Source organism: Chaetomium fimeti (genome assembly GCF_033439085.1).
Source record: "Chaetomium fimeti strain CBS 168.71 chromosome Unknown B0H64scaffold_5, whole genome shotgun sequence".
NCBI lineage: Eukaryota > Fungi > Ascomycota > Sordariomycetes > Sordariales > Chaetomiaceae > Chaetomium > Chaetomium fimeti.
In genome coordinates, this window is record NW_026944333.1 from 3,374,017 (window position 1) to 3,401,735 (window position 27,719).

Below are 27,719 nucleotides of genomic sequence, written 5' to 3' on the forward strand. Positions count from 1 at the left end.
TGCTCTAATATATTACTGCCTCCGCATCTTATACTCGGCGGCCCATCTCTCGTCAGCGGTTTGGTCAGGTGCCCTCCCCGCCAGGTCTGACGTCGACCAGGACCTCGATCAGATCCCGCCGTTGGGTGAATCCCGCGACTGCCTAGTAACGGCACCAGCTTGCCTCGGCATCGACAACTCCAAGCTATCCACGATGTCTATGTTTTCGATGATCAAGCGGGGCCGGCAGGCTGCCAAGGAACACCGCGCAGAGCAGGCTAAGAAGGAAAAAGAGGAGTCGCAAAAGCCCCCCTACAAGCACGTACCAAAACATGCCGCCATTGACGCTATGTCGGGCGGGCCGGGAGGTTGGAGGGAAAATGACAGGGCCAGGATCGTCGAACAGAACCGGCGACGCAGCGCCATGACGGCTAGCGGTGTGGGCATGAGCGGCATGGCCACGCCCATCCATGCGGGTATGCCTCGAGTCCACAGCTCACTCTCGCACGTTTCATATCCATCCACCTACGCGAGCCCCGTTGTCCAGCTACCGCGAGGCTACAGCTACAGCAGCATGCCTGCGGGCTGGACCCCGCATGGACGGGAGATGACCTACAGCCCAATCGACGTGGGGAGCATTTCGCCCAAAGGGAAGGAGGTTGAGAGGATCGTCGATTCATCTCGGACGAGCCGGTCATCGAGCAAAATGTCGGCTGGCCGAATCCCGCTCCCGCCTGCGGGTACACTTGGGGGTATGGATACTGCACCGTCGCCCGTCGAGAGCTCTGGTGATTCTACCAGTTCCCAGGATGATTTGGAGATGAAGCCGGCGAGTAGACACAGCGTTCCCACCCCCCTTCCGGCCGGCGCCGCAGCGAACGTCCCCAAGCCGGGTAGGCCTACAAGCGACACCGAATCCATCCACAGACTGCACCCCGGCCGGTCACGCAGAATCTCGGACTCAAATCAGTCCGTTTCCCGAAGCCCTCCCGGACCGCGCACAAGCTCCCTCGCGCCCGGTATCCCTCCTGTCCCAGCGCTTCCACCCATGCAGTTTGGCACTGCCATCACGACGCCGGAGGTGTTCTCGTCTGCTGCATCGAGCGCCAGCTCGGTCACAATGGTTCCTGTTGGATCGAGTGCATCACTCTCTACCAAGACAGCTACGGTTCCAACGGTGTTGCAGGCCGAGGGGCTGGCGGCACCCCAGCAAGCCGAGATTGGCAGAGCGGAATCCTCCAGCGAAGAGGAGGTCGCCATGGTCAACGCCCCGGCGGGGATTCCGGTCGCCCCGACCGCCGTTTCCGGTTCCCCCACGAAGAAGGGACGAAGAACGTCCAAAATGACGAGGTTCACCGATCTTGCACCCATCCAATCGAACACCACCATTACCATGGAGAAGGAGGAAGAGAAGGGGCGCGCGGTCGTAAACGTGGCTGCTCTCCCGACGAGCTTTGATGAAGCCGCTTTTGCCGCACCAAAGGAGATCGTTGTCCCCGCGGCCGCACCCCCGTCCAAGCCGGGCAAGCTCTCCAAGAGCCCGGCTCCGGCTGGGAAACTGGTGAAAAAGACCCGCTGGTCGCTACGAAGCAGCAAGAGTACCGCGGTGGCCGTATGAAGCCTCTAGCCTTCCGTCATTCTCTTTGGGCATGGTGTCAATATTTGGATGCATACTTGGCTACTATTTCATCTCCTTTGTTTTCTAGCGACATCAGCCATCATGAGCACACCCGCGCAGGGGAGCATCTGCGCTTGTCTATTACTGCTATCACCGGGCGTTGGTTATTTTTGGGTCATAAAGCGTTTGCTGTATTTTTGGCTTCTGATGACGATGGCATTTTAAAACTTAGGTTGGCCCTGGGAACGGTTTTCGCTCCGGGAAGCGGGGGCTCAGCGGATGGTATGCAATAGAACTGGGCTGGGACATCTTGGAATTGGGACACTTTTACTCGGCCGCCTTTGGATGGGGGCATCACGACAAGTCGAAGGTATCTATTTACCTGGTTCATTTGTCTAGAGTCAACGAGGACATTCAGGTTCAATTACACACAAAGTTCAACTGCTGCTTCTTGGTCGTCTCACAATGACTATTCCGCTCTCGAGCCCTCTTGACCCCCGCCTCGATTCGCCATCCCATGCTGACTGCATCCACCCGCCGCGGCCTCGAGTCGTCACCGCAGACACCGCTGCTTTCACTTTCTCGAACTCCCTCCTGCCCTGTTGGGCCTGCGGCGATTGCATTCAATGCAAGCCAAGCATGCGAGAAATTGATGCCGGGTTCCGTGCCCGGGGACCGGGATGCGGACCAATTACTCCAGTGATGACGGATGCGTGCGTTGGCTGTTGGTTCTGCCCTCGCCGCTGAAGGATTTTCTCGGGCAGGTGGTGAGGTGGAAAAGAAGGGAATAGTGGGATTGGTGAGGTGACTTATCTCGTTTGCTCGTGTTCGGGTGGGGGCGGGTTTCCACATCTCTTTGAGGTGGGGTTGGTTGACTTGCATGTTTTTGGTATATGGGCATCTTGGGGCCCTGTATCGACGGGTACATCTGAAGCAGTACTTCAAGCTTCAAGTTGAGGTTGAGTGCCGTTTCTGCTCCCCTGTGCTTTGACCGCGTGCGGGCGAGGGAGTCCGGCTGTTTCAGGGCTGAGGCACGCCCGGTGTTTGGGAGCTGTGGTCCGCTCAGGAGCCAAGCATGCAGGTTGTTAGGGCTCACAATGCTGCGAGACAAGGTATCTCGTACATCCATACGCAATTACCAAGTACATAGGAGTGTACAGGATCTCCTATGTACACACGGGAACCCGGTTTTAGGGACCCGGGCTCGAGCAAGGATAACCTAGTGACGGGAGAGTTGTAAATTGCAGGAGACGGGCCCGGACATGCCGCCTGTGGGGATTTCTGTTCCGCCTCCAACTCAGATAGATCTCTGACAAACGGGAAGGGAGAGTGACCCATAGGCGGGGACATGAAGGATCAGTCGACGCAAGGGATGGGTGGTTGGGAGAAGGTCTCGAAACCGCAACCAGCCGCAACCTCTCTGAAAGTCCCTGGTCTTGGCTTTGCTGTGGAGGAAGTCCTTTCGGTCCCGTCTTCAACATCATGAGATCATGTCAATCTTGGGAGCTGCCCTTCCTCTCAGCCTTCCACGCGGGATTATCGCCGATATCTCGCGGGCTGCCTGCTGTGGGTACAGTAGCATCACGATCCGAATGAAACCCACTGCGGGCGTCGAGAGTTGGCCTCCCTACCCTCCAATGTTGAAGATTGGGGCCTGGACCGGTCCCGCCGTCATGATGTTGGCATCCGCCTCAAAACGGCTAGCCACTCGCGAAGGCCTACCCGAACCGGACGGGAGGTGCATCACCGCTGCGCGGGCTTTGCGTGCGTGGGCCCAGTCGCATTGCGCGGCCGATGATGGGGTCATGAGTGGATGGAGTGGAAGAAAGGCCGGACTTCCAGGTCTCGAGCCTTATCTTTTTCAACACACAGCTGGAGAGCATCTTCAAGTCGTGATACCCCCCAACTTCAACACTGGCACGACTCGTGTCGATCGACAACCAGGATCACTGAAACCCTCGCTCGACACAACCTCCGCAATCTTGGGTTACACCACGACCCTTGACGACGGAAAGGAACAGTACCATTGAGCAAGACTCAGCTGACAGCGGTTTCCACGTTGCAATAATGGATAATTGATAGGGCAGGGTCGAATTTCTCTGCCTTTTCCCCGCATGCGCTTCACAGTCACCGTCAATACCCAGAAGCTGCATGTTGCCCGGGCTGCATTTGAGGGGACGAGGTCGGATTGGGCGCTTTACGCCTCTTTCTGCATCGGCGCCTTGGAGGCTGACCTGGAGCCAGCTGGAGGACATTAGTTTGGTGCGGATAACACAAGACCGGCATGGCTTGGTCTCGGCCCGGCTCGGAGAATACCGTGTTTGGGTGGTGTGAAGCTGTATCGTGGAACTCGAGAGGAAGGACGTAAAAGTAAAAATAGACGAGATGTGTGTTACACGGTAGATTGCGAGGTGCGCTCGTGACGACACCAATGAGACAGCGAGAGAAAACTGTAATTCTCACCAAAACTGTAGGCATCGCCCTCGTTTGCTATCAATTCGGTAAGGAGTGTAACTGAACTTACTGAGAGAGCAGGATTCTGCGCACAAAAGAACATGAGCAAAACCTTTTATCTGAACTCAAATTTACACAGTAATTATCTCTGTCATCCTCCGCCGCTCTTGCTCTTGAATTGAGATGGACCCACACGAACGAGAGTGGAGAGATGCCAAGATCGACAGGGGTAGCTCGTCATGATTTGCCAGCCTTGCAAGCCACATGTTCAACGCTCCGTGGCATCATCGAAAGCGGCAGCCTCGTGAACTGTGCGAACTGTCAACTTGACAAGCGCCCAAATCGCCCCATGTCTCCCATGACGCCCACGCTCCCTACCTGAAGCCAACATCTTGCATGCGGTATCGCCGCTGCCTTCTTTCCCCCACGCGCCAGCCATGGCGGGCGAGGGCGTAGTTGAATCGCTGGAGCAGCTGGTCTGGCTCTTGTGGGCAACCGCCTCGGAAAGGCCCTTCTACTTTGTGTTGGCTGTGGTTCTCCCGCTTTTTGGACTGGCCATATTTTGCGTATGCTACCTATGCTGAAGCACACGGGATTCCATTATTCCATTGACTAACCGGGCTCTCCCAGGTCTACATCCTCCTCCACCTCGTTGCCCCGAAACCGCGACTCCCTTACCCCTCCGAGAAGACATACATCACTACGAACCCCGATGGTACTGTCAGCAGCCCCCGCCCGCTCGCCTGCTGGTATGACCGTTGGCATGCCGAGGGAAAGCTCAGTGAAGAATACCCGACAATCCCCGCTGGGTTTCCCGTCCCCGATCAAGGGGCCATTGAGCCGGCCGAGGTGGAAATGAGCGTGGTGGTCCCGGCCTACAACGAAGAAGCCCGCATCACGGCCGCCCTGGAAGAGATGGTCGAATATCTAGACCAACAATTCGGCCGCCCCAACAATCAATTCCTCCAACCCGAGCGGCAAGAGAGATCCACCGAGAAGGGTGGTAAGAAGGGCAAGCGCGCCACGACGCCGCACCGGTTGGTCTTTAAGCCCGACTCGCCGGCCCCCACGTCCCGTCCCGGTACAGCCCGAGCATCATCTGAGCCCACCCAGCCTTCGGGCTACGAGATTCTGATTGTCGACGACGGCAGCCGCGACCGCACCGTCGAAGTCGCTCTCTCCTTCGCCCGCAAGCACGGGCTGCACAACATCCTGCGGGTGGTCAAGCTCGCAAAGAACCGCGGCAAGGGCGGCGCCGTCACCCACGGTCTGCGCCACGTGCGGGGGAAATACGCCGTGTTTGCTGATGCCGACGGTGCGAGCCGGTTCAGCGATCTGGGGAAGTTGATCGAGGGGTGCGAGGACGTAGTGGACGGGTCCAACCGCGGGGTGGCGATCGGGAGCAGGGCGCACTTGGTTGGCAGTGAGGCCGTCGTCAAGGTATGTTTACTTTCCCCACCAAACCAAACCCTTTCTTTCACCCACCCGTCACGTCGTTATTAACCCACCCCCTTGCAAAAGCGCTCCGCCATCCGCAACTTCCTCATGCGCTCCTTCCACTTCGTGCTCACGATCCTCACCCCCCCGGCAACGTCGCGCATCCGCGACACGCAGTGCGGCTTCAAGCTCTTCTCGCGCGCCGCCCTGCCGCACGTCGTGCCCTACATGCACGCCGAGGGCTGGATCTTCGACATCGAGATGCTCATGCTCGCCGAGTCGGCCCCCGCCACCCCCGTCCTCGCCAGCGACGGCTCCGTCATCGGCACCAGCTACGGCATCAAGGTCGCCGAGGTGCCCATCGGCTGGCACGAGGTTGATGGCAGCAAGGTGAGCCTGATCCAGGACAGCGTGCGCATGGCTATCGGTTTGGCCGTGCTGAGGGCGAGCTGGATGTTGGGGGTGTATCGGAGAAGGTTGACTTGATCGGTCTGAGGATTGGGAGAGTTGATTTGGTAGTTTGTTTGAAGGCAGGATACTTAGAATAATAGATGCCGGAGTTGGAACCGGTGCTTGGCTCTGCCGGTTTCTCATTTCCTTCTGCGTGTGTGTTCAAAATAGTAGCATCATACACAACACGGCAATGTCAAGTCCGATATGATCGTGTACAGCCGTCTCTCATTACCATTACCAAAAGATCTACTATGCATAACCGAACCCCAACAACTAGAGTCCTAGCAAAACAACAGGCTGATACAGCGAACCTTAACCCACCGTCTCCCCTTTCACACCCCCATTATCCATCATCCATTACCCCCCACCGCTCACCCTTCACACCTCACCACAACTCAGTCCACATCACCGGCAAGAAAACCACGCACGCCGTCCAGAGGATCATCACCGCCTGGACCATCGCCAACGGCAGCTTCAGCCACCCCAGCACGGACCCGCCACACAGATCCACCGTATGCAGCCAGATGGCAAGCCCGGCAACCGTAAAGAAATGCGAGGCCAGCACGGCCGGGCGGCGCAGCACGCCGCCGAGCATGGCGACGGGCTCGTCGGTGTAGCCGAGCTGGAAGTAGCGGAAGCAGCCGCGCTGCAGCGCGCGCAGCTGCCAGCCGTCGGCCGCGAACAGGCTGTACAGCGCCTGCGCCAGCACGTTGATGATGCCCGTCAGGCTCTTGCGCCGCCAGTGGAAGGCCGCCATGGCGCCGCGTACCGCGGCGTGGTGGGAGAGGGTGGGGATTTGGGACGGGGACAGGAGGGAGGCGAGGAGGACTGCGTCGTTGAGCGCGACTGTCATGCCGCCCCCCGTGAGCGGGTGCCGCATGTTGTGGGCGTCGCCGAGGAGGATCACGCCGTCGTGCTGGGTTTGCTTGGTCGAGGGGAGCCACGAGTTGGGCATGCTCTTGGGGATCTTGCCGTCGGCGAGCGCGGCGCGCACGCTGGGCTGGACGTGCGCGGGGAGCGAGGGGAGGACGATGCTCTCGATGTAGCCGCGTGCGCCGCCGGCTTGGGTGGTGGCGGCGGGGTGGTTGGTGGGGATGTCTATTAGCGCGCGGGTCTCGTGCGTGCCGATTTGGTAGAGGAGGGCGAGGGATTGCTCGCCGATCACGACGTGGCCGTGGTTGGCGGGCGGGAACGGGCAGTCGATGAGTTCGAGGGCGTAGAATTTGCTGCGGATGATGGGGGTGGTACCGAGGAGTTCCTTGCGGAAGACGGAGGCGTAGCCGTCCGCGATGATGGTCAGCTGGCCGAAGAAGCAGTCGGGGGTCTTCTTGCCCGTGGCTGGGTCCTTTGTTCGTGTTTGTACCCCGAGCACGGCGTCGCTGTGTTCGCCCTTGATGGTCGCCGTGACCTCAGTCTCGAAGACGCTGATATTCGGGTGCGCCATACACGCCTTGCGCAGCTGCATGATAAACCTCCCGTGGTGGAAACTCCTGCCTTCTGGCCTGGCCGGTTCCTTGACATCCCCATTCGCATACCCATTCACCTCCTTCCTCCTCCCCGCGCCCAAAACCACCCTCCCGTCACTAGCGAGCGGCGGATACGAGAACGATATCTCTTCCCCCCTTAATAGGCAGTGATAGCCGTAGCACGGTATGGCATCGATGTCCTCGAGACAGTGTTCCAGCCCCAGCTTCCGCAGCGCCTCGACGCCGCCGGGCTGCAGCAGCTCACCGACAATGCGGTCCGGCTGGTGCATCCACCGCTCGAGCAGGATGACGCTCCGCCCCTGGTTGGCTAGGGCGTAGGCCGCGGCACAACCGAAGACGCCGGCGCCGACTACGACGACGTCGGCCTCGTGGTGTTTCTCGCGCCGCTCGACATTGCGAGCGGCCTCGGAGTCGACCGCGCCCGCCATGCTTGTGTGTTGTTGGTACGGGCTTGGTGTTCGTTCGGGTTTGGTTACGTCGGCGTGTCGTTCTCGGAATTAGATTCGGGGTGGGGATTAGACAGGACGAGGTAAGCAGTTAGTCGTCGTCGTACAATGTCTTCGACTTGTAGCCGATTGTTGAGTGAGATGATGATGAGGTAGTTAGGACCTTTTCCTGGAGATAAATGGAGTAAACCCTAAAAACCAATCGCTGCGGATCTCCCGCTCTTTCAGCAGATCACCGAGTTGGGTATCGAAACAGAACGGATCCTCCCGGTTCGATTGCGCGTTCCCGTTCCAAAAACTGAAATTATTCCAGACCAGTGTCCCTGAGAATCGTCCCATGCGGCAGGCACCGCGTTGGCGTGGATCCGGGTCAAACCAATCAGCAAGGTTGCGCAGGGGGTTTTGTGGAAACCACCCCTGGCCGCAAAATTCACATGTCAGGCGATGGCGAAGCCCAAGAGGACAGCGGTGGCCTGTTGCAGGTTGCTGTTGACGACAGCATCTAAAGGAGGAATTTGATGGGAAAACCCATGAAATGAACTTGATTTGTATACAGGTAATGCATGGTAGTTACTTTTTACACTGTCAATGGCTAGGGAACGAGTCCTGTCAGAACTGTCCAATGTCGTCCCAGGCCCGTTTCCCTTAGTCTGGGTAGGTAGGTATCGCCCCTGGATACTTCCAACTACCCATCTAGAAAGCCTCAACCGCCGTCTGAGGCGGAACCTCCAGCAACGCCCGTTCCAAATCCCCATAAAATTCATCAGCACCAACCCCCTCCCCCTCCATCCCACCCCCTCCAATGTCATCACCACCTCCTCCTCCAATTTCACCACCACCATCACCATCATCGTCCCCAGCAACACCCACCCTCCCCCTCCCCCCACCCAACCACGGCACCTCCGCAAAATCCACCTCCTCCCTCCCCGCATCCAGCGCAGCCCTCCTCATGATGCGCACGGCCGCCTCCTCCAGCACCTTGCCCTCGGCCCTCAGCTCCCGCCTTGCCTCCACCACCCGCCCGATGCCCTCGTCCACCACCGCCCGCGCCCGCATCTTGCGCTCCTCCAGCGAGCTCACCCGCGAGGCGGGGGCCTGCGAGCGCGCCACCCTCGCGCGCGCCTGCCTCAGCGCGGCGCGGCAGGCGCCGTCTTCCCGGTAGAAGCTGGCTAGTCCGCGGGCGATGGTTTCGCGCAGCCGGTCGGCGTCGAGGAGGTCCGCGTAGGCGGCGAGGAGGATTTTGAAGTTTTGGAGGTTGAAGCAGGGTTCGGTGCCGCGCTCGTTGGCCGCGCTGAGGGCGTAGTGGATGGCTCCCCACGGGTGGCCGACGGCGAGGCAGAGGGCGGCGGCGCGGTGCAGGGAGGTTTCGGTTATGCGGATGCCGGCTTCGTGGTAGTGGGTGAGGGTTGCTCGGATGAGGCGGTCGGCTTGTTGTGGGTTGCGGGTGGATGAGGCGACGCTGGTGATCTGTTTGGCGAGGAGGTGGTTGATTGTTTGGGTGATGTCCTCGCCTTTGATTTGGGCTCTTCGGAGGATGGTGTATGCACCGTCGAAGTCGGTAGGTGCCCATGTTAGGTGGGCCTGCACGGCGAGTTGCAGGGCGTGCGGGGAGAAGGGCATATTCGAGTGTATAGCCCGCTGGTAGATCTGCACGGCGCGACGAGATGAGCCGCTTCGTAGTGCTTGTTTCATGGCGAATATCACATCCTCAGCGTGGACATGTTTGTCCCGGCCGGGGGATTCAGGTAGGTCTATGTGTAGCGAGAGCAGCCGCCCTCTCGCTGCTTTGCCGCCGTACTTGGAGTCCGATAGCGCGGCGTCAGCCATGACTTGCTCCGTGTGCTTGTCCACAAAGTCCGGGTTTAGCACCTGAAGCTTCCGGAAGAGTGTGCGGAGGTCCCGGAATGGAAAGTTCCACTGCCTTCGGCACCTCACGAGAATGGCATTAGAAAAGGCAGCATCGACAGGGAACTCTGCTTGACTGCAATAGTCAAGCCAGGCGATCAGAGAGTTGACGTCGCGGATGGCGCCGTACTGCTTGGCCATGAGTGTGACCATGAAGCTGGACAATGGCACGTTCAGCTCGTCGACATAGAACTTGAGAAACGCCTCAGTCTCTCGGACCGTATGCGTTTCAGCGTACGCCTTGAGCACCGGGACAAAGACCTGACCACGGACTTGGTCGCGTGCTTCCCTACTTTGGTCCATTGCTTCGAAGTCAGCCCGCACGGCCTCCCAGTCACCATCCGCGGCGTGAAAACGCGCAACGACGCCCAGCAGCTTAACATCGGACGCTAGAGAGCGATGCTGTGAGATGGCAAGAGCGAAGTACGAGTCAGCCTTGGCCTCCTGACCCGCCTCGAGAGCCAGTTCAACCATGATGCGGTAAATGTTGCGCGAGCGGAACACGGAATCCTTCAGACGAGGGGTTTGAAGCTTTTCAAACATGACCTCGACCTCTTCGAACTTGCGGTGTTTTCTCCAATGTGATGTTAAAAGTTTCATGACCCATTTCGGGTACAGCTTTGTATTTCCGAGCCCGGTACAGAGCCTGTGCAGTGTCTCCAAGACCTCGTTTGGCCTGTGATCATGGGCGAGTTCAACGCTGTCAACCACCATGTCCCCGACGGTATCCAGAGAAGCTTTCAATGGAGAGGACTGAGCAAAGGTTGTGATGAAGGTTCTGACGACGGTTGTATAGTCCTGCCTCTCGTAGAGCTTCTGGAGGAACCAAGCGGCGAGGTCGTTCCCCCTGTCGTCCGCAGACATGATGCATCGCCGATAGACGCCAAAACCCCTTTGGACAAGTCCCGCGGCGAAGCAAAGCTCGAGGAGTCTCCGCCCGAGACTGTAGACCTGCTGGTTCGCGCCTCTTGGCCGTTCAACGAATTTCGGGCCAAACAAGTTGACAGCAAGGTCGATGTCTGCCGCATAGACATCTTGCGCTTGCTGGTTGAGTTCTGCCCGTGCGAGTAGTGACTCGATCAACGTGAAGGGTTCATGATCGACATAGTCACTCTCTTGAAGCAACCCCTGGGATATTATCCGATCGAGAAGCCTCGCGGCATCATCCAGCCGCCCTTCCTCTTGGCACGTCCGGCAAAGTCGCGCAGTGGCTTCGATCCAGGGCCGGTTTAGGTTATCTGGGGCAAGTTTGTGATCTATCGCATCGAGAAGTGTTCGCAATGCAGTGCCAATATGGACGGGATCTTTGGTGTTGCAGGCTTCGTGTACTTGGACCACAATCTCGTCATTTGTGGGGAACGAGTATGATTTGACCATCTCGGTGCTCATTGACGCCCAGCTCGGGGAGGATTTGAGTGACGCAGTCGGCTTGGGGATAGGCTGGATTTGAGCGCGTTTTGGAGATTTAACGAGTTGTCCGGGTTTCGCAGGGGAGCTTGTATCTGTGGTGTTGCTGGTGTTGCTCTGCGTTGATGCCGCAACCGTTTGGCCCTTCACCGAGGTCACCCTTGTTGTTTCTGCCAGAGTTCCAACCCCATCTTCCCCAGCCCGCCATTGAGGTGGCTGATTCCTCGCTTCCCCCGACTCTTTCGCGGTATGATCATGTCGATGCAGCTCCAGGCCAAAGTCAGAAAGCGGTCCGAACCGCGGATCCCAAAGGGCCTCCTCCTCCATGGCCACGGCTAGCGCCCCGGCTCCCGCGCGGTATCTCCTGGCTGACTTAATTTTCTCGCCATTTTCGATCGCGCGCACCGCGTTGTTGATTTTCCGTCGACGGTCCTCGGCGAGCACGGCGAGGGTGCACGAGGTGCCCACGAGTAGTCCTCGCAGCGCCGTCAAGGCCGCTTTGGAGGGGACAGGGAGCGAAGATGACATGGCGGCCCTGTCTGCTGCCCTTCCATCTCGTCAGGGCATCTCGAGTCGGATGGGGTCCCTTGTCGTGTGTGTCACTGGCGAGGAATCGGTGGTCGGTCGTCCATTGCACGAATGGTTCGATTGAGCTCCAGTGCCATTTTCTTGGCCGGAGTGGGATACAGCAGCGGCACACAGATGGACCTCTGGAACCCCACACGAGCTTTGGGCCAATCGCGGTTTGGACCGGGCTGCTGGTGCGCCAAGATTCAGGCTCCGTATCAAAGCACATTCAATGTAGGGGATAGCTGCATACATTTATTTTATCTGTCTGACGATGTTCCTCGAAGTTTTTTTTTTGGCCGTGATAGAAGAAGTTGAAGAATGAAGATTCGTACATGTACACATCTAATCTCTAGCACGTATCTATCCAGCCGACACCCAACGCCCTCCCAGTTTGCCTCCCCAGCCCCGGTATCGAACACAACAATTGTACAAATGGTCTATATACAGAATACATCGACGCTGGCCTGCTAGATTCGCATCACTAGACAAGCTCGCGCCGCTCCATGGGCATGTACGCCTCTAGCTTGCGCAAGATGGACTGGTAGAGGAACAGCATGCACCCACTCTGGATGCTTGTCCAAGCAGCCCGCGGCCCCACCCCTCTAAACCACCCCGCAACGCCTTCGCTTCTGTAAATTAATCGGAGGCCTGTAATCATCGAGGAAGTCTGAAGAGTGACGGCCCCGGGTTTGGGTGTGTGTGTCGAGGGTGAGGATGTTGATATCAACCGCTTTTGCAGCTTCTGCTGGGACGTCTCAGAGGTCGCCCTAGCGCCCTGCCCCTCCTTGGTCGTTCCCGAACTCGGTGGTGGTGGGTCGGTTGGCGCCGGGCCGAGCCCACCGGCTTCCGGATGAACCTGGGTTTGAAGTCTCGTTTTGACAACGTCAAGAGGACACGTTATTGTGCCAGCAAGGCCACCAGCCGCCGCCCCTGTCAGGAGCTCTAATTGCCACCCAATGTCCCGGCTCCCTTTCCATTGATGCGCCCAACTCTGTGCCTGTTCGTAGAACATGAACTGGAGTGCCGAAAAAGGTAGGTCGCGCCACAAAGTAGCGCCGTAGCCATAAAACAGCGCGGACATGCCCTCGCTTCGAACGATTGTCCTCACAGCATGGGTCGTGCCTTTGTAGTTATACCCCGAAGTAAAATAGGGGTTATTGTGTCGCCCTTGTAGCTGCAGGCGTGTCTTGACTACCTCGGATGGGACATATACGGTGGACGCCGCCAAGTCACCAATGAAGCCTAGACAAGAACCCGTTAGAAAACAAAACCCCAATGGCGAAGTTGGCTACTGACCGGCTAGCAAATAGGCCAGGTGAGGCTGGACACCGTAGTCAAGCATCTGCCGCTTGCTCCACTCGTAGCTGCCGAAGAAGAAACATGTGGCGGGAAACGAGCCGGCGAGGGCCGGTATCCAACCTCCATACAGTCCTCGTCGTATCCCCTCCTGTCGGAAAATTTTGAGGTAGGACGATCCTAGCGATGTGTATCTCGGTGGGATATGGGGGTCACCCTGCTGCCGCGTCTTGACTGTGTCGAGCGAATGCATGAGCATATCGCCTGTTGAACCACCTAGTCCTCCAGCAAGCATGCACTGTAGTTGGGATGTGCGGTCAGCACGCAGCCCCGGTGGGAGGCAACGGACATGGAATAAGGTCGACCCACGTGCAGAAAAGGCGGACGCCCTTCGACTTCTCCATCTTGTGATCTCATGTTATCCTGAGCGCGAGACGATCCGGCGGTAGTGGGGGCGTGCGACAAGATATGCGCGTGATCCTCATGTCGACCGTCGAGGTCCGGAACGGGGACGGCGGCGCTGACGACGCTGTGCGAAGAGGGCGAGGGCGCAGGCAAGACAGTCGACGGGGTGCGTTGGGCCGTCTCAAAGCCGAGCACCATCGCCCCGGGGGGAAGAGGATAAGAGGGTAGCGCCGCCTGGGCAGCGGCCAAAGTTTTCGAGATATGGCGTCACGCCGTGTGGATTTTGTTGGCGTACCGCAGCGCAAATAATTCAAAGTTTAAATTTCTAGGCGGCTTTGCCGGTCCGAAGCGTTTTTACGGCAGGGCTGTGGTCCGTGCGTGATGGAAGTTTTGAGTTCCCAGCAATAACCCTGGGTTGGACCCTGGACTTTGTACTCGTACATCGATTTGCCCGACGAGATTCAACAAGATTTCGAAATTTACAAACCAGCGCGAAACCTGGCTGCCCTTGAAATACAAAGCCAGACTCCGAGCTTTATATGTACAACGAAAATTTATGATACAAGCCTATCCCTTGCCCTTGCCACACCCGAGTGACCCGGCCCATCCAGAGTTCACCCACTTTCACCCACTCCACCCCTTCGCTACGCTGCCCTATGCACCCCCGTCCTCAACGGGTGCTCCCACCACCTCACACGCCCGGCCCTCTCCCACGGCGCCAGAATATGGGTAACCCGACCCGTAATCAACCGCGCCGAAATGGGCCCGTAGTAGTTGCTATCCAGGCTCTTGTCGCCGTCGCCCTCTACCCAGAGATGCCCGTCGGGCACGACGGCATGCTCGTACGGGTACGGTGGCTTCGTTTTGACGACGTCGCCCGGCAGGCCGATGATGCGCTTAACTGTGGTTTTATTGGGGTTGTAAGGGTTCCTGGGGGTTGGCATGTTAATATATGTGTCTGGCCATATCACGCAAGGTGAGCGAATGAGTGAGACCAACCTGAACGTGACAACCATCCCCCTCCTCAACCCCTCCTGCGCATACATTTTCCAGACCAGACACAGATCTTGGCGGAGTGATTCGTTGTACTGTGAATTTAGGAAAGGATACATGGATGGGCCGCGGATGGAGGTGACCTGAGCCACATATTCGTTGAACCAGATGAGAGGCGGGATCCAGGTTGCGTAGCGGATGAGGTAATGCGAGACTTGCCCGAGGAACTTAGACCGCCCCGCCACTCCTCCGGCGGCGGCGGATCCCCATGCCCATCGCGCCGCCATGGGAATCGTTTGGTGATGTGGGAGGTGAGGTGAGGTGAGTTGGGGACGTGAGATGGATTAATGCAAGTGGTGGACTCTGGTGCTTGGGCGGCGTGGTTTAGATAAGCCGATAAGGCGGCCTCGATTGATACATAATTCGAGGGACACATCAAGAGGCCGAATATTCTTAAGAGGCATTACTTCGTTCCCTTTTTTACCCCGCTGCGGCCCTGGCTAGCTGGAATGTCTACCGTATCTGACCTTTTGAAATCCGAAGACGCCGGTCAAACCAAATGGTCCCGATATACCTGCTCGCTGTCCTGCAACCTCATTCGCGGGGTATTTGGTCATCCCACGAAAAATAGGGCCGGAATCACCGCGTGCTGTCCCAATCCATTCTTGTACAAACGGCGTTTTCTTAGACCGCCGCAGGGATGTTATCATCGCTCTCGCTGACACTCTCGTCGCCGCTGACTTCGGCGTTCTCGCGCTCGCGCTTCTCCATCAGCGCCTGGAGCTCCGCATCATCCGACTCGGTGACCGCCTTGGGCGCCATCTTGACGACGAGGTTACCGCCGGCCGACTCGATGCTCGTCCGGACGTCGACGATGGCCTCTTCCAGGCGGGCAATACCGGCGTTCTTGTCGAGGCATGTGTTGGTGAGACTGTAGCAGATCAGTAACCAAGCTCTCAATCCAATCAAATAGCGAATAGCGGGGGGATCGGCAAGCACTTACACGTAGAGCGGAGGAGAAACCAGCCGGCACTTGACCTGGGTCTCTTCGGTGTTACGGGCCTCGGCGGTGCGCAGAGCGGTCTTAATGGCGTCGATGCCCTCGTACCCGAAGCAAGTAACTTCAATGTCGGCGCGGACCTTGGTCGGCTGGGGGGTGAGCTTCTTTCCAATGTAGGACTTGAGCTCCTCGGCATCAGCTTCGCTTGGGAACTGGATGTCGGTCCAGATATCGGGGTTGCTGTGCGTATGATTTAGCGAAATTCCCTTCCCAACGGTATAGCGCCCAAGACGTACGTTATTGAGAGCTTGAAGGCATCCAGGGCGTGGCCGTATTTCTTGTTGAGCGGCCACCCTATTGTCTCGTAGAGCGTCTCAATCGGGGTCTGCGTCTTCTCGGCGACGTGCCTCATAATCGAGTGCACAATCTTACTCTTGTTATACCGCTCCTCGCAGCGCACAATATCCTCGGGCGAGACACGGCGCTTGGACAAATCGATGTATCCTAACCCCACTTTAGCGCTGATACAGAATGCGAGGTGGGCGACGGCGGGATCCAACCTTTCTCCTTGTCGACACGCAGAACGACGACTACCTCGTTGCGACCGACACGGATCAACTTCTGGATACTTCTGATACGACGCCTCGAAAGCTCGGAGAGCAGAATCATGCCATCGATGTTATCGTACTCGAGGAGCTTGACGTAGGCTCCCATGTCGGCAATCTAGCGACAGTCAGCGCTGTGGTCGCAGTGGCGGTACTCCGGAGACCCTAACCTGTTTTACGTTCACCATCACAAAGGAGTCAATCTCGGGATATTTCTCCTCGTAGAACCGGCAGTTTGAGAGCGACATCTTGTCTGAGGGTGCCGTTCCCAGGCGGGGCAAAAGTGGGATGTGGGCGTGGTTTCGTTTGGTATCGGGCAGATGCACCGAGCGGGACGGTGTGTAAAAATCCGGGGAAGTGAAGGCCGATAATAGGAAAAGGCCGATATCAGAAATACAGTAAAGTCGAGTCCTCGGTGGGCGTCGGTGGCTCGTGGTTTCGGTCGAATGCGGGATGTCGAGGTTGAGCTCAAAGAACAGTCATCAGGGCCCGCAGTATTTTCAGAAGCCCGCCAGAAATTCCGCCCGCGTGCACGGGCAAGAAAGTGGGATGTGGCTGGTGCATTTTTGGCGGGGTGAAATGGATTGAACCGACCAGCGAACTGCTTGGCTCGGCAACCAGCGGGCACCCTTGCCTGCCCCTGGGGGCGAATGTGACCAGGATGCCCCACCACATGTCAGAATTCAAGAGAGACCGACGTCAGCGAGCTCACTTGCAGCCCCGGTCCCTCGCGTTCTTTGCACCTTGCAACTTGCAAGGGAGCTCTCGGCAGGAAGGCCGAGACCTTTCTGACAGAAGCCTATTGACGAACTATTAAAAGGGCAAGGGATGCGTCGTCAAATACAAATTTCACGCAACACCTCTTCCTAGTTTTTGCGCCTAGCCAGGGCATCTGCTGTTTTCTTGGTCACCTACCTAGTTGTTACTCGCTTAGTTCAACACAGAGCAGCGAAAGACCAGAAAATCGAAGAACAGGCCAAACCGACGTGTCTCAGTCGGCAACCATCACGGCGCAAAAACAAACCGCGCAATTCAAATCATCGCAAAAACACGAAGTTTACTCCAGCACCCATGACATCGACCGGGCTCGATATTAAATACGCGCGGTGATGGATGTAGTAAACTCGACCGCCCGAGCGGCGGTCACGGCGGCGACGGCAGTGACAGGAACCGGAGACCGTCATCCCAATCCGCTATCTTCGGCTGTAGCTGCCGCGAGTGATGTTGCCAACGCTCATGGCTCTTCCTCATGGCTCGGTTTATTTGCGAGGGTCGTTCTATGGCTCCTCCAGTTCGTGTCAATGGTGCTCTACTACGCAATCAAGCTGGCGACCATCTCGGTGCCTACCCTTTTGTACACCCTCTTCTCGACGAGCTTGACCGTCACCATGAACGCGACTACTCTGTAAGCCGATTTCAAGTATCTGAACACGCAGGGAATCTCTAATGTAGCCTAGGATGCTCATCGTGGCAGCCATGATGGGCGCCATCAGCTGGGTGGTGAGGTACCGCTACCTCAACATGTACTCGCGGTTACCCCCCGAACCACAACGCAAGGAACCGGACGTCGATCTCTTCCCGGATACACACGAAGAAGGCATCAAATCGGGCTTGTCAAACTACTTCGACGAGTTTCTCAGCGCCATCAAAATCTTCGGCTATCTCGAGCGGCCCGTCTTCCACGAGCTGACCCGCAGCATGCAAACCCGGAAGCTTATCGCCGGCGAGTCGTTCAACCTCGAAGAAGAGAAGGGATTCTGTCTTGTCGTAGACGGCTTGGTTGAGATTTTCGTGAAATCGTCCAGTTACAACCGCCGCTATGCTCACAGCCCCTATTTCAGTCCCAACAGCGAAGCCCCCTCGAGCGATGACGAGCACCCTGCTCCGGGGCAGCAACGCTACCAGCTATTGACCGAGGTCCGGAACGGTGCCCCCATGTCTTCGCTATTTTCCATCATGTCGCTCTTCACCGAAGACGTCCCGCTGCGGCACGGCGACGAAGACAACTCAGAACCCGGCACCGCCGGCCACGGTGGCCTCTTTCCCAACTATCCCGCCAGCGCAGACTTTAGAAAGTCTCGCGTCAGAATGGATTCCGTCCCGAATACCCCTCAGATGGATGCGTCTGCGTCGAATTCGGCGGATAATCTGCCTGAGCATCTCGACCGTGGCCTACCCCACGTTCCGCCCATCTCACTCGATGGCAGTGGCTTCGCCAAACCTCAAAGACCTATCCCAAAAAGGAGCAGCACAACCTCAGCTCACCCGGACATCATTGCGAGGGCAACGGTAGACACAACTGTGGCCATTATTCCCGCCAGTGCCTTTCGGCGCCTAATCAAGATATACCCCAAGGCCACGGCACACATTGTTCACGTCATTCTATCCAGATTTCAGAGAGTCACACTTGCGACGGCATACAACTACCTTGGGCTTACCAACGAGGTCCTACAGATTGAGCGCCAGATGCTCAAGTACACGACGCAACAACTTCCTAACCATCTCCGGGGAGATGCGCTGGATAGGCTCAAGGAAAAGTTCAAGCGAGAGCGGGAGAGGATCGGGGAGGAGGATGATGTCAGCAAAGGGATAGCGCTTCACAATGCTAGTGCTGGCCGTAGGCGCCGCTCAACAGCAACCCTTCGGAAAGAGGCAGCTTTGCAAGCCTTCTCCAAGCAGCGCCATCTCTCGGTATCGAGCTCGTCGTTTACCGTCCCCAACGCGGGGGACCTTGTAACACATTTGCAGCAGTCAAGAGGCGGCGGCAACAAATCGCAAAGCGTCGCTTTCACCGACGGTCCTTCTCCACATCTCGATGTACAGAGGGACGCGGCCTCCCCTCTGGCTCAGCGCGCCTTCAACCCGTTCACGGCTCCGAGGAACGTCCACATAGCACTCGACAAGAGGGAGACGCTAGACGAGGACAACCTCTTCCGGGAGTCGATCCTGGAGTGCATGTTTAGGTCCATCGGCTTGAGTGGCAGCGGAGGCTCGAATAAGGATACAGACTCAAACCAGGCCTCCCCCCGGCTCATATCCTTCGATCAGCGGCGGCAAAAGGCCGTCTTCACAAATCACGCATTCGGATTTATGGACGGGCTCGACGGCTCAGCCGACGGTGACACAGAATCTATCACATCCGCTGGCCTATCTATGCCGACGTCTCCGAATCCTCAGTTTCTCGCCCAAGAGATGAGAGACGAGATGGAGATCGTCTTTTTCCCGAAAGGGTCTGTGTTGGTGGAACAGGGTGAGAGAAACCCCGGTCTGTACTATGTCATCGACGGCTTTCTCGATATCTGCACCCAGGAAAATACCGCACCGTCTGATGTCGTCCACGCTACTGGCAGGACATCACTGCATGCGATGGATAACGCCCAGTCGCTCTGCTCGCCGCACCCATTTGCGGAATCCATGCGCAGTGGAAACAATGTTGATGATGCCGAGATTAAATCCAAGTCCAACCGGCGAAGCGTGGCCTTGATCAAACCCGGTGGGCTCGCCGGTTACGTTGGGACTATCTCATCATACAGGTCGTTTATTGAGGTCGTTGCAAAGACCGATGTTTATGTCGGCTTCCTCCCGCTCACCTCGATCGAGAGAATCGTCGACCGGTATCCCATCGTGCTCCTAACCATGGCAAAGCGGCTCACGAACCTACTCCCCCGGCTCATTCTTCACATCGATTTCGCCTTGGAGTGGCTCCAGGTCAATGCCGGTCAGGTCATCTTCCACGAGGGAGACGAGAGCGAAGCTATCTACATCGTGCTAAACGGCCGCCTGAGGTTGGTCGAGGACAGGGAGGACGGCGGGATGAACGTCAAAGCCGAGTTTGGTCAAGGCGAGAGTATCGGAGAGCTTGAAGTCCTGACCGAGACCTCTCGTTCCGGTACCCTGCATGCCATCCGGGATACAGAACTCGTCAAGTTTCCCCGCACTCTGTTCAACAGCCTAGCCCAGGAGCACCCCAACATCACGATCAAGATCTCCAAGATCATTGCCTCTCGTATGAGATCGTTGATTAACGACCCGTCAACGATGCTGGGGATCAAGGACTCGTCTGGCAGGAGCTCGATCAACAAGAGCTCCACCACGCTCAACTTGAGGACTGTTGCCGTCTTGCCGGTTTCGGCGGGCGTGCCCGTGGTCGAGTTTAGCAATAGGTTGTTGAGCGCGCTGACGGAGGTCGGGGCTCCCAACGGCGCCACCTCGCTAAATAGCGCGGCTGTTCTGAATCATCTTGGAAAGCACGCATTTAACAGAATGGGCAAGCTCAAGCTGTCACAGTATCTGGCTGACCTGGAGGAGAAGTACGGGCTCGTTATCTACGTAGCTGGTAAGTGCCCCTGGTAGCTCGTACCACACTCGGCCGCTAACTTGGAGTCTAGATACGAATGTCAATGCCCCATGGACGCAAACATGCGTCGCCCAGGCTGACTGCGTCCTCATGGTCGGCTTGGCTGATGGCTCCCCCGAAATTGGAGAGTATGAGCGCTTCATGCTCGGCATGAAGTCGACGGCGAGGAAGATTCTGGTTCTTCTCCATCAGGAACGCTACTCCAACTCCGGCTTGACCAGAAAGTGGCTCAAGAACCGGGTATGGATCAACGGTGGCCACTTTCACGTGCAGATGACCTACAGTCCCAACGCGGTCCCGATCCATCCACCAGCAAAACCAGGCGGTCCGACGCTGAGAGAACGAGTGCAAATTCTACAGGCTGAGATTCAAAAGTATACATCTAGGAAAGTACGCCACAGCCCGTTCTATTCTCCAGACGCACCGTTCAAGGGCGACTTCCACCGTCTGGCCCGGCGGCTCTGCGGCAAATCCGTAGGCCTCGTGCTTGGTGGTGGCGGCGCGAGAGGCATTGCGCAGATCGGCATCATCCGTGCCATGCAGGAGGCGGGCATCCCAATCGACATTGTGGGCGGCACATCAATCGGCGCTTTCATCGGGGCCCTGTACGCGCGGCATGCGGACTTCGTCCCCATCGTCGGCGCGGCCAAGAAGTTCTCTGGCCGCATGGCCAGCATGTGGCGGTTCGCGCTCGACCTGACGTACCCCTCGGCGTCGTACACAACAGGCCACGAGTTCAACCGCGGCATCTTCAAGGCCTTTGGCAACACGCAGATCGAGGACTTCTGGCTCGACTACTACTGCAACACGACCAACATCTCCAAGTCGCGGGCCGAGTTCCACACGAGCGGGTACGCGTGGCGGTACGTGCGGGCGTCCATGTCGCTGGCGGGCCTGCTGCCGCCGCTGTGCGACGAGGGCAGCATGCTGCTGGACGGCGGCTACGTGGACAACCTGACGGTGTCGCACATGAAGTCGCTCGGGTCCGACGTCATCTTCGCCGTCGACGTCGGCGCCCTCGACGACAGCACCCCGCAGGCCTTTGGCGACTCCCTCTCGGGCATGTGGGCCTTCTTCAACCGCTGGAACCCCTTCTCCTCCGTCGCCAACCCCCCGACCCTCGCCGAGATCCAGGCCCGCCTCGCCTACGTCAGCAGCGTCGACGCCCTCGAGCGCGCCAAGACCCTGCCGGGTTGTATCTATATGCGCCCGCCGATTGAGGAGTATGGGACGCTGGACTTTGGGAAGTTTATGGAGATTTATGGGGTGGGGTATAAGTATGGGCAGGAGTTTCTCGGGCGGCTGAGGGAGAGGGGTGTGTTGCCGCTCGGGGAGGAGATGGGTGGCAAGAAGGGGTTGAGGAGGACGATGGCGCCGAGGAGGGCGAGTATTTAGGGGGGTTGTTTTTTATTCGTGGTGTTGGTCAGGCATGATGAGCGATGCGAAGTTTGGGTGTAGCATTTACGGGTGTTCAGGTAGGCGAAGAGATAGATAGCGCTGCATTGTACTCTGCATGTTGTCTGTTGCTGTTATAATGATGTTATAATGGCGGGTGGTTTATTCGACTGGCGATTATGTGCATCTGTATTAGATTGTCACATGGTCGATTGTGATGCTAAAGATACCTTTGACGGTGGCTTAAGCGGCATCGATATCGAGAGTTTGGGTGAGTGAAACGGGCATGGTATTCATCGTTGTTGGGTATAGTTATGTAGTCTATCATGTTTCATGTACACATTTCCTAAGCTCATCACCCCCTGAGCACCTCCTCAGCGATCTCGACCAGTGTCTTGACCGCCGTCTTGATGTGTTCCGTCTCGGTAGTCCTCACGGCCGTCATCAACCGAATCGCGAAACGGCCGTCGAGCTCCGTGCTCGTGAGCCACATCTTGCCCGTAGCGTTCACCTTCTCATACAGGGCCTTAGTCTGCGCGTTCCTCTCCTCCAGAGATGCGCCCTCAGACTTGGCCGCCAGCCGGAACACGGTCAACGCGAAACTCGGCCCGGCCACGATCTCGAATAGATCAGACCTGCCCCTGAGCGCCTCAGCAAAGCCCTCCCCCATCTTGATGGTCCGCCGGATGTGCTCCTGCAACCCTTTGACTCCATACGACCTGAGCACGAACCATATCTTCAAGCTCCGGAACCGCCTCCCCAATGGGATCTGCCACTCCCTGTAATCGGTGACCAACCCGCCATCGGACGCCTTGTTCCCGTACACGGCCTGGTTGACGCTCAGGGCCTGCACCAACCACTCGCGGTTCCTCACAAAGAAGCAGCTGGCATCGAAGTTGACCAGCAGCCACTTATGCATGTTCATATCAAAGCTATGAAACCGACTGACCAGCCCGATCCGCGTCGATTCCTGCACCTCGGGACACACCAGTGCGGCACCGGCATAGGCCGCATCCACATGCACCCACACCTCACCAGGGGCGCCGGGCGGCACATGGTCAGCCAGCGCAGCGCTGATGCCCTCAAAGTCATCCACGGAGCACACATCGGTCGTGCCGAGCGTCGCCGCCAAAAAGAACGGCTCCAACCCCTGCGCCCTGCACGCCGCCAGCTCCGCAGCGAGCCCCTCGCGGGTCAACGCATACCCGTCCTCCTCACGCACGCGGATCGCACGGAAGCGGCAGCCCAAAATCAGCGCGGCCTTCTTCGCACTCGAGTGCGTCAGCGTCGTGGCCAGCGCGACCATGCGCGAGCGCTTGACCATGACGCGCTCCTCGCGCTCCTCCTCGGTCAGCCCCCCCTCCCCGGCGGCGGCGACCGTCTCGCGCAGGTACTTGTCGCGCGCGGCGACCATGGCCGTCAGCACGGCCTCGCTGGCCGAGCCCTGGATCACGCCGCCGCCGCGCGTCGGGCCGGTGGACAGGAAGCAGGCTGGGAGGCCGAGGGTCTTGGCCAGCCAGTCGAGGACTATGGTTTCGAGTTCGGTGACGGCCGGCGAGCAGATCCAGTTGAAGGCGGCGGTGGTCAGGGCGGCGGAGTAGAGCTCGCCGAGGATGGAGGGGTAGGAGCTGGCGCAGGGGAAGAAGGCGTGGAAGCTGGGGTGGTTCCTGTGATAGGGAGCAGGGGTTAGTTGGGGGTTTGGTTTTGAGGGGTGAGAAAAGGAGGGGAGGGTATAAGGCTGTACCAGTGGGTGATGCCGGGCATGATCTTGGCCTCCATGTCCTTGTGGATGGCAGCCCACGGCTCCCCTTCTTGCGGCGCTTCATCAGGGAGGAGCTTGCGCAGGTAGCCAGGTTCAACCGTGGAGACTACATTGCGGGAGCCGAGGGTGTCAAAGTAGGTGATGACTGGGGAGGGTAGTTAGTATGAGTGTGTTTAAGTTTGAACAAAAAAGTGGAGGACTTGCTGTCATCGATCGTGGCGTTAGCCGCTTCTTTGAACTCCTGTGCATCCATCTCGGCGTCTTAGTGTAAGAAGCTTATTTTTATACAGTAAGTTTGAGTTGCAGTTTCACAACATAAAAGAAAAACTAAGCGGGAACGGGTATGTTGAGAGTACACATTAATGGTGTTGCGGGGTGAAAGTCTGTTGTATATTATTTTTATCTGGCAATATCCGGTCTAAACCTAACGGTAACATACACAGTATTACCGACTTGGAGTCCCGAAATCCGGAGTCTGTCTTCCTTCTGTGGATTCGAAAAGGGGCGGAGAAAGGGGGTAAAACGGGTGGTCTCGGCTCTGTTGGACCCTAACCCTACCGCCTCACCCAAGGTGATAACCCACGCACGCCACGGAGCACACTCCAGCTGAATATTCGTCCGAACTGGGTTAGTGAGCTCAGCTTGGGCCTGAGTTAGCCCCCTGCAAGGTGACATGGCCGCATCGATCGTGACGTCGTTTCCGCTCGTTTTCATCTTGGAACATCACGGCTACCACCTTACCAGCCGCAACAGATAAATCACGACAACCTCCAATTTTGGATCTGTAGGTATTCAGTTATTTTCTGAATCCGCAGCGCTCTAATTCATCCCAAGATAACCGCCATGGCGGCCTCCAAGAGCCCGGATAGGGACAAGCAGTCGCACTGCAATTTCGAGTGAGTTAACCTCCCCTTTCTGCTACTCTTGATAGTTTGATGACGAATAAAATACTAAATCAATTGACCTCCAGCGTGGACTATGTGATTGCTTATGACATCCCCGCGAAAGGTTGCTCCTCACCCTCCCGCAGACACCACTACCATCCCCCCTCCCTACCCTAACCAACCCCCCTTACACCACCAACCTCACTAACGCACCCCTCCCCTCCACCAGAATCCGCCGAAGCAGAAGCCGCCTTCACCCAGCTCATCGAGGCCCTCTCGGCGGTAGGCTTCGCGACCGAAGTCCGCCCGGGCCGCACCGCGTCCTCCCTCCTGGTCTTCGTCAAGCTCGCGTCGCCCTCCCTGCTCAAGTCGCAGATCTACCGCGCCCGCGTGCAGGACTGGCTCTTTGGCGTGCGGCCCTCAGCCCCCGCCCCCTCCGACAGCAGCAACGACACCGCCGCCACCACCACGACCAGCAAAACCGATGCCGTCAACCGCTACTTCGCCGAGGAGGAGCCCGTGACGGAGGCGGAGCGGCTGCGGCTGGCGTACGAGCTGATTACTCGGCCGCGCAACGAGGGCGGCGCGGGGGTCACGCCCAAGCGCGGCCAGTGGCGCTTCGTGGCCAGCGTGTTCCCCCTCCACGACCGCGCCTTCAACCGCGCCTGGATCAGCGCCTGGAGCCGCAAGTACTACCTGGACGAGTCCGACATCGGCAACATCCGCGACCGCTTCGGCGAGCGCGTCGCGTTCTACTTTGCCTTTTTGCAGTCGTATTTTCTGTTTCTGGTTTTCCCGGCCGCGTTCGGCTTCGCCGCCTGGCTGTTGTTGGGTCCCTTCTCGTGGGTCTATGCCGTGGTGAATTGTCTGTGGGCCGTGGTGTTCTTTGAGCATTGGAAGATGAAGGAGGTGGATCTGGCCGTGCAGTGGGGCGTCAGGGGCGTCGGCAGGATCCAGCTGCCGCGGTCGCAGTTCCAGTTTGACCGGGAGGGCATCGACCCCGTCACGGGAGAGGTGGTCAAGGTGTACTCGCCTTACAAACGGCTGCAAATGCAGCTGCTGCAGGGGCCGTTTGCTCTGGCGTGTGTGGTGGTGTTGGGCGGCCTGATTTTCAGCTGCTTTTCCATCGAGGTCTTCATCAACGAGGTCTACAATGGGCCGTTCAAGCAGTACTTGGTGAGTTGGTCGGCTTCTGTCTATGTCGAGAAACGCCGCTAATTTGTGATAGACCTTCCTGCCAACAATCCTCCTGACCATCCTCAACCCGACCCTCACCACGCTGCTCACCCGCTTGGCCGAGAAGCTGACCGAGTTGGAAAACTACCGCACTCACGATGGTATGTGTTTTACAGATCGCGTGCTGTGTATGAAACCGACCATTACTAACCTCCCCCCCAGCCCACCAAGCGTCATTCGTCCAAAAGATCTTCGTTATCAACTTCATCACCTCGTACCTAGGAATTTTCCTGACGGCCTTCGTCTACGTACCGTTCGGAAAAGTCCTGGTGCCCTACCTCGACGTCTTCCACCTCACAGTGCAACGCTTCACCGCCGAAGGGCAGTCCCTGCCGACCAAGGCCTGGGAAATCAACCCCAACCGTCTCACCAAGCAGGTGATTTACTTCACCGTCACGGCGCAGGTGGTCAACCTGGCCACCGAGTTCATCGTGCCGTTCGCCAAGCGCAAGGTCTTCCGGACGGTGGAGCGCGTGCAGACGGGGCTCTCGGAGAAGAGCGCCGGCGGCGCAACGGCAGCAACAACCGCGACGAACCCGCAGCGGCGGCCGGACGAGCCCGAGGAGGCCGAGTTCCTGGAGCGGGCGCGCGAGGAGGCCGAGCTGGACGAGTACGACGTGACGATCGACTACCGCGAGATGGTGGTGCAGTTCGGCTACCTCTCGCTCTTCTCGGTCGTGTGGCCGCTGACCGCCTGCTCCTTCCTGGTCAACAACTGGGTCGAGGCCCGGTCCGACGCCATGAAGATCGCGTCCAACTCCAAGCGCCCGATCCCCTGGCGCGCCGACTCCATCGGGCCCTGGCTCGACGCCCTCGGCTTCCTCTCGTGGCTCGGCAGCCTCATCAGCGCCGCCCTCGTCTTCCTCTTCAAGAACGGCACCGCCTCCCCCAGCGGCTCCCCCTGGGACATCCGCGCCTGGGCCTTGCTGTTGGCCGTCCTGTTTGCCGAGCACCTCTACATGCTCGTCCAGCTGATCGTCCGCGGCGTCGTTCAGAAGCTCGATTCCCCCGGCTTGCAGAAGGAGCGCTCCGAGCGTTATGCCATCCGCAAGCGCCTGCTCGAGAAGATGGTCGAGTGGGACGTCAGCGCCGCCGAGACGCACGGGCCGGGTGTGACCGGCGGGGAGAAGATCACGCGGACCGCGCTGGAGGAGGAGGCCAGGAAGCTTTCTGTTGTTGGAGAGGGCAGGCCGGAGCAGCTGTGAGTTTCGCTTTTTAAGGGGGTCTGAGGTGGAATATAGCGTGGCTAACATGTCGAGTAGCTTCTGGCAGCGCCAGCGAGGTGCTGATGAGACGATCCAGGTTGGGCGGGCCTTGATTGCCGAGGTAAGAATGCTGTGAGGATGGGTTGCGCATTGATATGCTGACGACTACGCAGACGGCCGCAAACAAGACCGAGGGCAAGCACTAACTACCTGGTGGCCTGACGTTTCGTCTGGGTGACTGAAAGAGTAGCATTGGTTGAGCGCGCGTGTTTAGGACGAGCAAAGCGCATTTAGACTGGAGCAATGAGTTGGCGACAGGGAGGCATTGGGAAACCAATGTAATTTGAACATTTCCCCTGTCATAGTAGTCTGCGGTGAACTGGATGGGGTTGGTATTCAACATCGAGTATTAATAGGTTGTAACCTACGTAGGAGTAGGTGTTAATGTACTTGAGCCTTCGTCACCTGGATGTTAAGGAGGATAATCTCTTCCGAGTGACTGACTGAACCGCATCCGAGGTCACTAAGGGGGTGGAAGTAAAAAAGGAAGATACTCGACGCGAAAAAGAAAAAAAAACATACAGCACCGAGGATTCCCCAGTCGTCACCGACCTGAGTACTAGTTCGGCTCTCACGAGTTTAACTAGGGGAGAGCGGACGGGATCCCGTGTTTTCTCGTAGATATGGCCGTATGTGACAGTCTAAGGAGAAAGTGTCACTTATCAACGTAGATTCCTTGCTCCGGCCACCAAAAAAAAAAAAAACATACAACACCAGGGATTCGCTGGTCGTCACCGACCCAACTACTGATCCGGCCCTTGCGAG

At 57.9% G+C, this 27,719-nt stretch overlaps 10 protein-coding genes across 10 annotated transcripts; 4 read left to right on the forward strand and 6 right to left on the reverse strand.

Moving 5' to 3' along the window:
- Positions 1-1,807, forward strand: B0H64DRAFT_197723 (uncharacterized protein). Its single transcript, XM_062799195.1, has one exon. The coding sequence runs from the start codon at positions 194-196 to the stop codon at positions 1,595-1,597; it is 1,404 nt and encodes a 467-aa protein (XP_062658414.1). The 5' UTR covers positions 1-193; the 3' UTR covers positions 1,598-1,807.
- Positions 1,808-4,092: 2,285 nt separating this feature from the next.
- B0H64DRAFT_197773 (glycosyltransferase family 2 protein) lies at positions 4,093-6,271 on the forward strand. Its single transcript, XM_062799196.1, has 3 exons — positions 4,093-4,617; positions 4,682-5,491; positions 5,573-6,271. Exons 1-3 carry the CDS (start codon positions 4,489-4,491, stop codon positions 5,972-5,974), a joined length of 1,341 nt encoding a protein of 446 aa, XP_062658415.1. The 5' UTR covers positions 4,093-4,488; the 3' UTR covers positions 5,975-6,271.
- A 7-nt stretch (positions 6,272-6,278) lies between these two features.
- B0H64DRAFT_401997 (squalene epoxidase-domain-containing protein) lies at positions 6,279-8,250 on the reverse strand. Its single transcript, XM_062804199.1, has one exon. It carries the CDS (start codon positions 7,854-7,856, stop codon positions 6,327-6,329), a length of 1,530 nt encoding a protein of 509 aa, XP_062658416.1. The 5' UTR covers positions 7,857-8,250; the 3' UTR covers positions 6,279-6,326.
- A 61-nt stretch (positions 8,251-8,311) lies between these two features.
- Positions 8,312-11,847, reverse strand: B0H64DRAFT_433970 (uncharacterized protein; the record flags this gene model as incomplete). The annotated part of the gene is made up of 2 exons (XM_062806071.1): positions 8,762-11,847; positions 8,312-8,376 (listed from the first exon to the last, which is right to left on the reverse strand). The coding sequence occupies exons 1-2, from the start codon at positions 11,712-11,714 to the stop codon at positions 8,312-8,314; spliced, it is 3,018 nt and encodes a 1,005-aa protein (XP_062658417.1). The 5' UTR covers positions 11,715-11,847.
- Positions 11,848-12,032: 185 nt separating this feature from the next.
- B0H64DRAFT_402000 (mitochondrial carrier domain-containing protein) lies at positions 12,033-13,758 on the reverse strand. Its single transcript, XM_062804200.1, has 3 exons — positions 13,422-13,758; positions 13,053-13,350; positions 12,033-12,998 (listed from the first exon to the last, which is right to left on the reverse strand). Exons 1-3 carry the CDS (start codon positions 13,653-13,655, stop codon positions 12,238-12,240), a joined length of 1,293 nt encoding a protein of 430 aa, XP_062658418.1. The 5' UTR covers positions 13,656-13,758; the 3' UTR covers positions 12,033-12,237.
- Positions 13,759-13,836: 78 nt separating this feature from the next.
- On the reverse strand, positions 13,837-14,815 carry B0H64DRAFT_197802 (peptidase S24/S26A/S26B/S26C). Its single transcript, XM_062799198.1, has 2 exons — positions 14,457-14,815; positions 13,837-14,387 (listed from the first exon to the last, which is right to left on the reverse strand). The coding sequence occupies exons 1-2, from the start codon at positions 14,735-14,737 to the stop codon at positions 14,102-14,104; spliced, it is 567 nt and encodes a 188-aa protein (XP_062658419.1). The 5' UTR covers positions 14,738-14,815; the 3' UTR covers positions 13,837-14,101.
- Position 14,816: 1 nt separating this feature from the next.
- Positions 14,817-16,402, reverse strand: B0H64DRAFT_197801 (translation initiation factor 2, alpha subunit). Its single transcript, XM_062799197.1, has 5 exons — positions 16,226-16,402; positions 16,011-16,173; positions 15,747-15,954; positions 15,454-15,690; positions 14,817-15,381 (listed from the first exon to the last, which is right to left on the reverse strand). The coding sequence occupies exons 1-5, from the start codon at positions 16,301-16,303 to the stop codon at positions 15,135-15,137; spliced, it is 933 nt and encodes a 310-aa protein (XP_062658420.1). The 5' UTR covers positions 16,304-16,402; the 3' UTR covers positions 14,817-15,134.
- A 363-nt stretch (positions 16,403-16,765) lies between these two features.
- Positions 16,766-22,127, forward strand: B0H64DRAFT_402004 (lysophospholipase NTE1). Its single transcript, XM_062804201.1, has 3 exons — positions 16,766-17,460; positions 17,513-20,391; positions 20,444-22,127. The coding sequence occupies exons 1-3, from the start codon at positions 17,165-17,167 to the stop codon at positions 21,805-21,807; spliced, it is 4,539 nt and encodes a 1,512-aa protein (XP_062658421.1). The 5' UTR covers positions 16,766-17,164; the 3' UTR covers positions 21,808-22,127.
- On the reverse strand, positions 22,128-23,975 carry B0H64DRAFT_402006 (pyridoxal phosphate-dependent transferase). The gene is made up of 3 exons (XM_062804202.1): positions 23,774-23,975; positions 23,552-23,714; positions 22,128-23,474 (listed from the first exon to the last, which is right to left on the reverse strand). Exons 1-3 carry the CDS (start codon positions 23,820-23,822, stop codon positions 22,163-22,165), a joined length of 1,524 nt encoding a protein of 507 aa, XP_062658422.1. The 5' UTR covers positions 23,823-23,975; the 3' UTR covers positions 22,128-22,162.
- Positions 23,976-24,245: 270 nt separating this feature from the next.
- Positions 24,246-27,595, forward strand: B0H64DRAFT_402009 (calcium-activated chloride channel-domain-containing protein). The gene is made up of 8 exons (XM_062804203.1): positions 24,246-24,353; positions 24,404-24,465; positions 24,540-24,577; positions 24,683-25,629; positions 25,682-25,790; positions 25,852-26,890; positions 26,952-27,015; positions 27,068-27,595. The coding sequence occupies exons 2-8, from the start codon at positions 24,413-24,415 to the stop codon at positions 27,098-27,100; spliced, it is 2,283 nt and encodes a 760-aa protein (XP_062658423.1). The 5' UTR covers positions 24,246-24,353; positions 24,404-24,412; the 3' UTR covers positions 27,101-27,595.
- Positions 27,596-27,719: the final 124 nt, after the last annotated feature.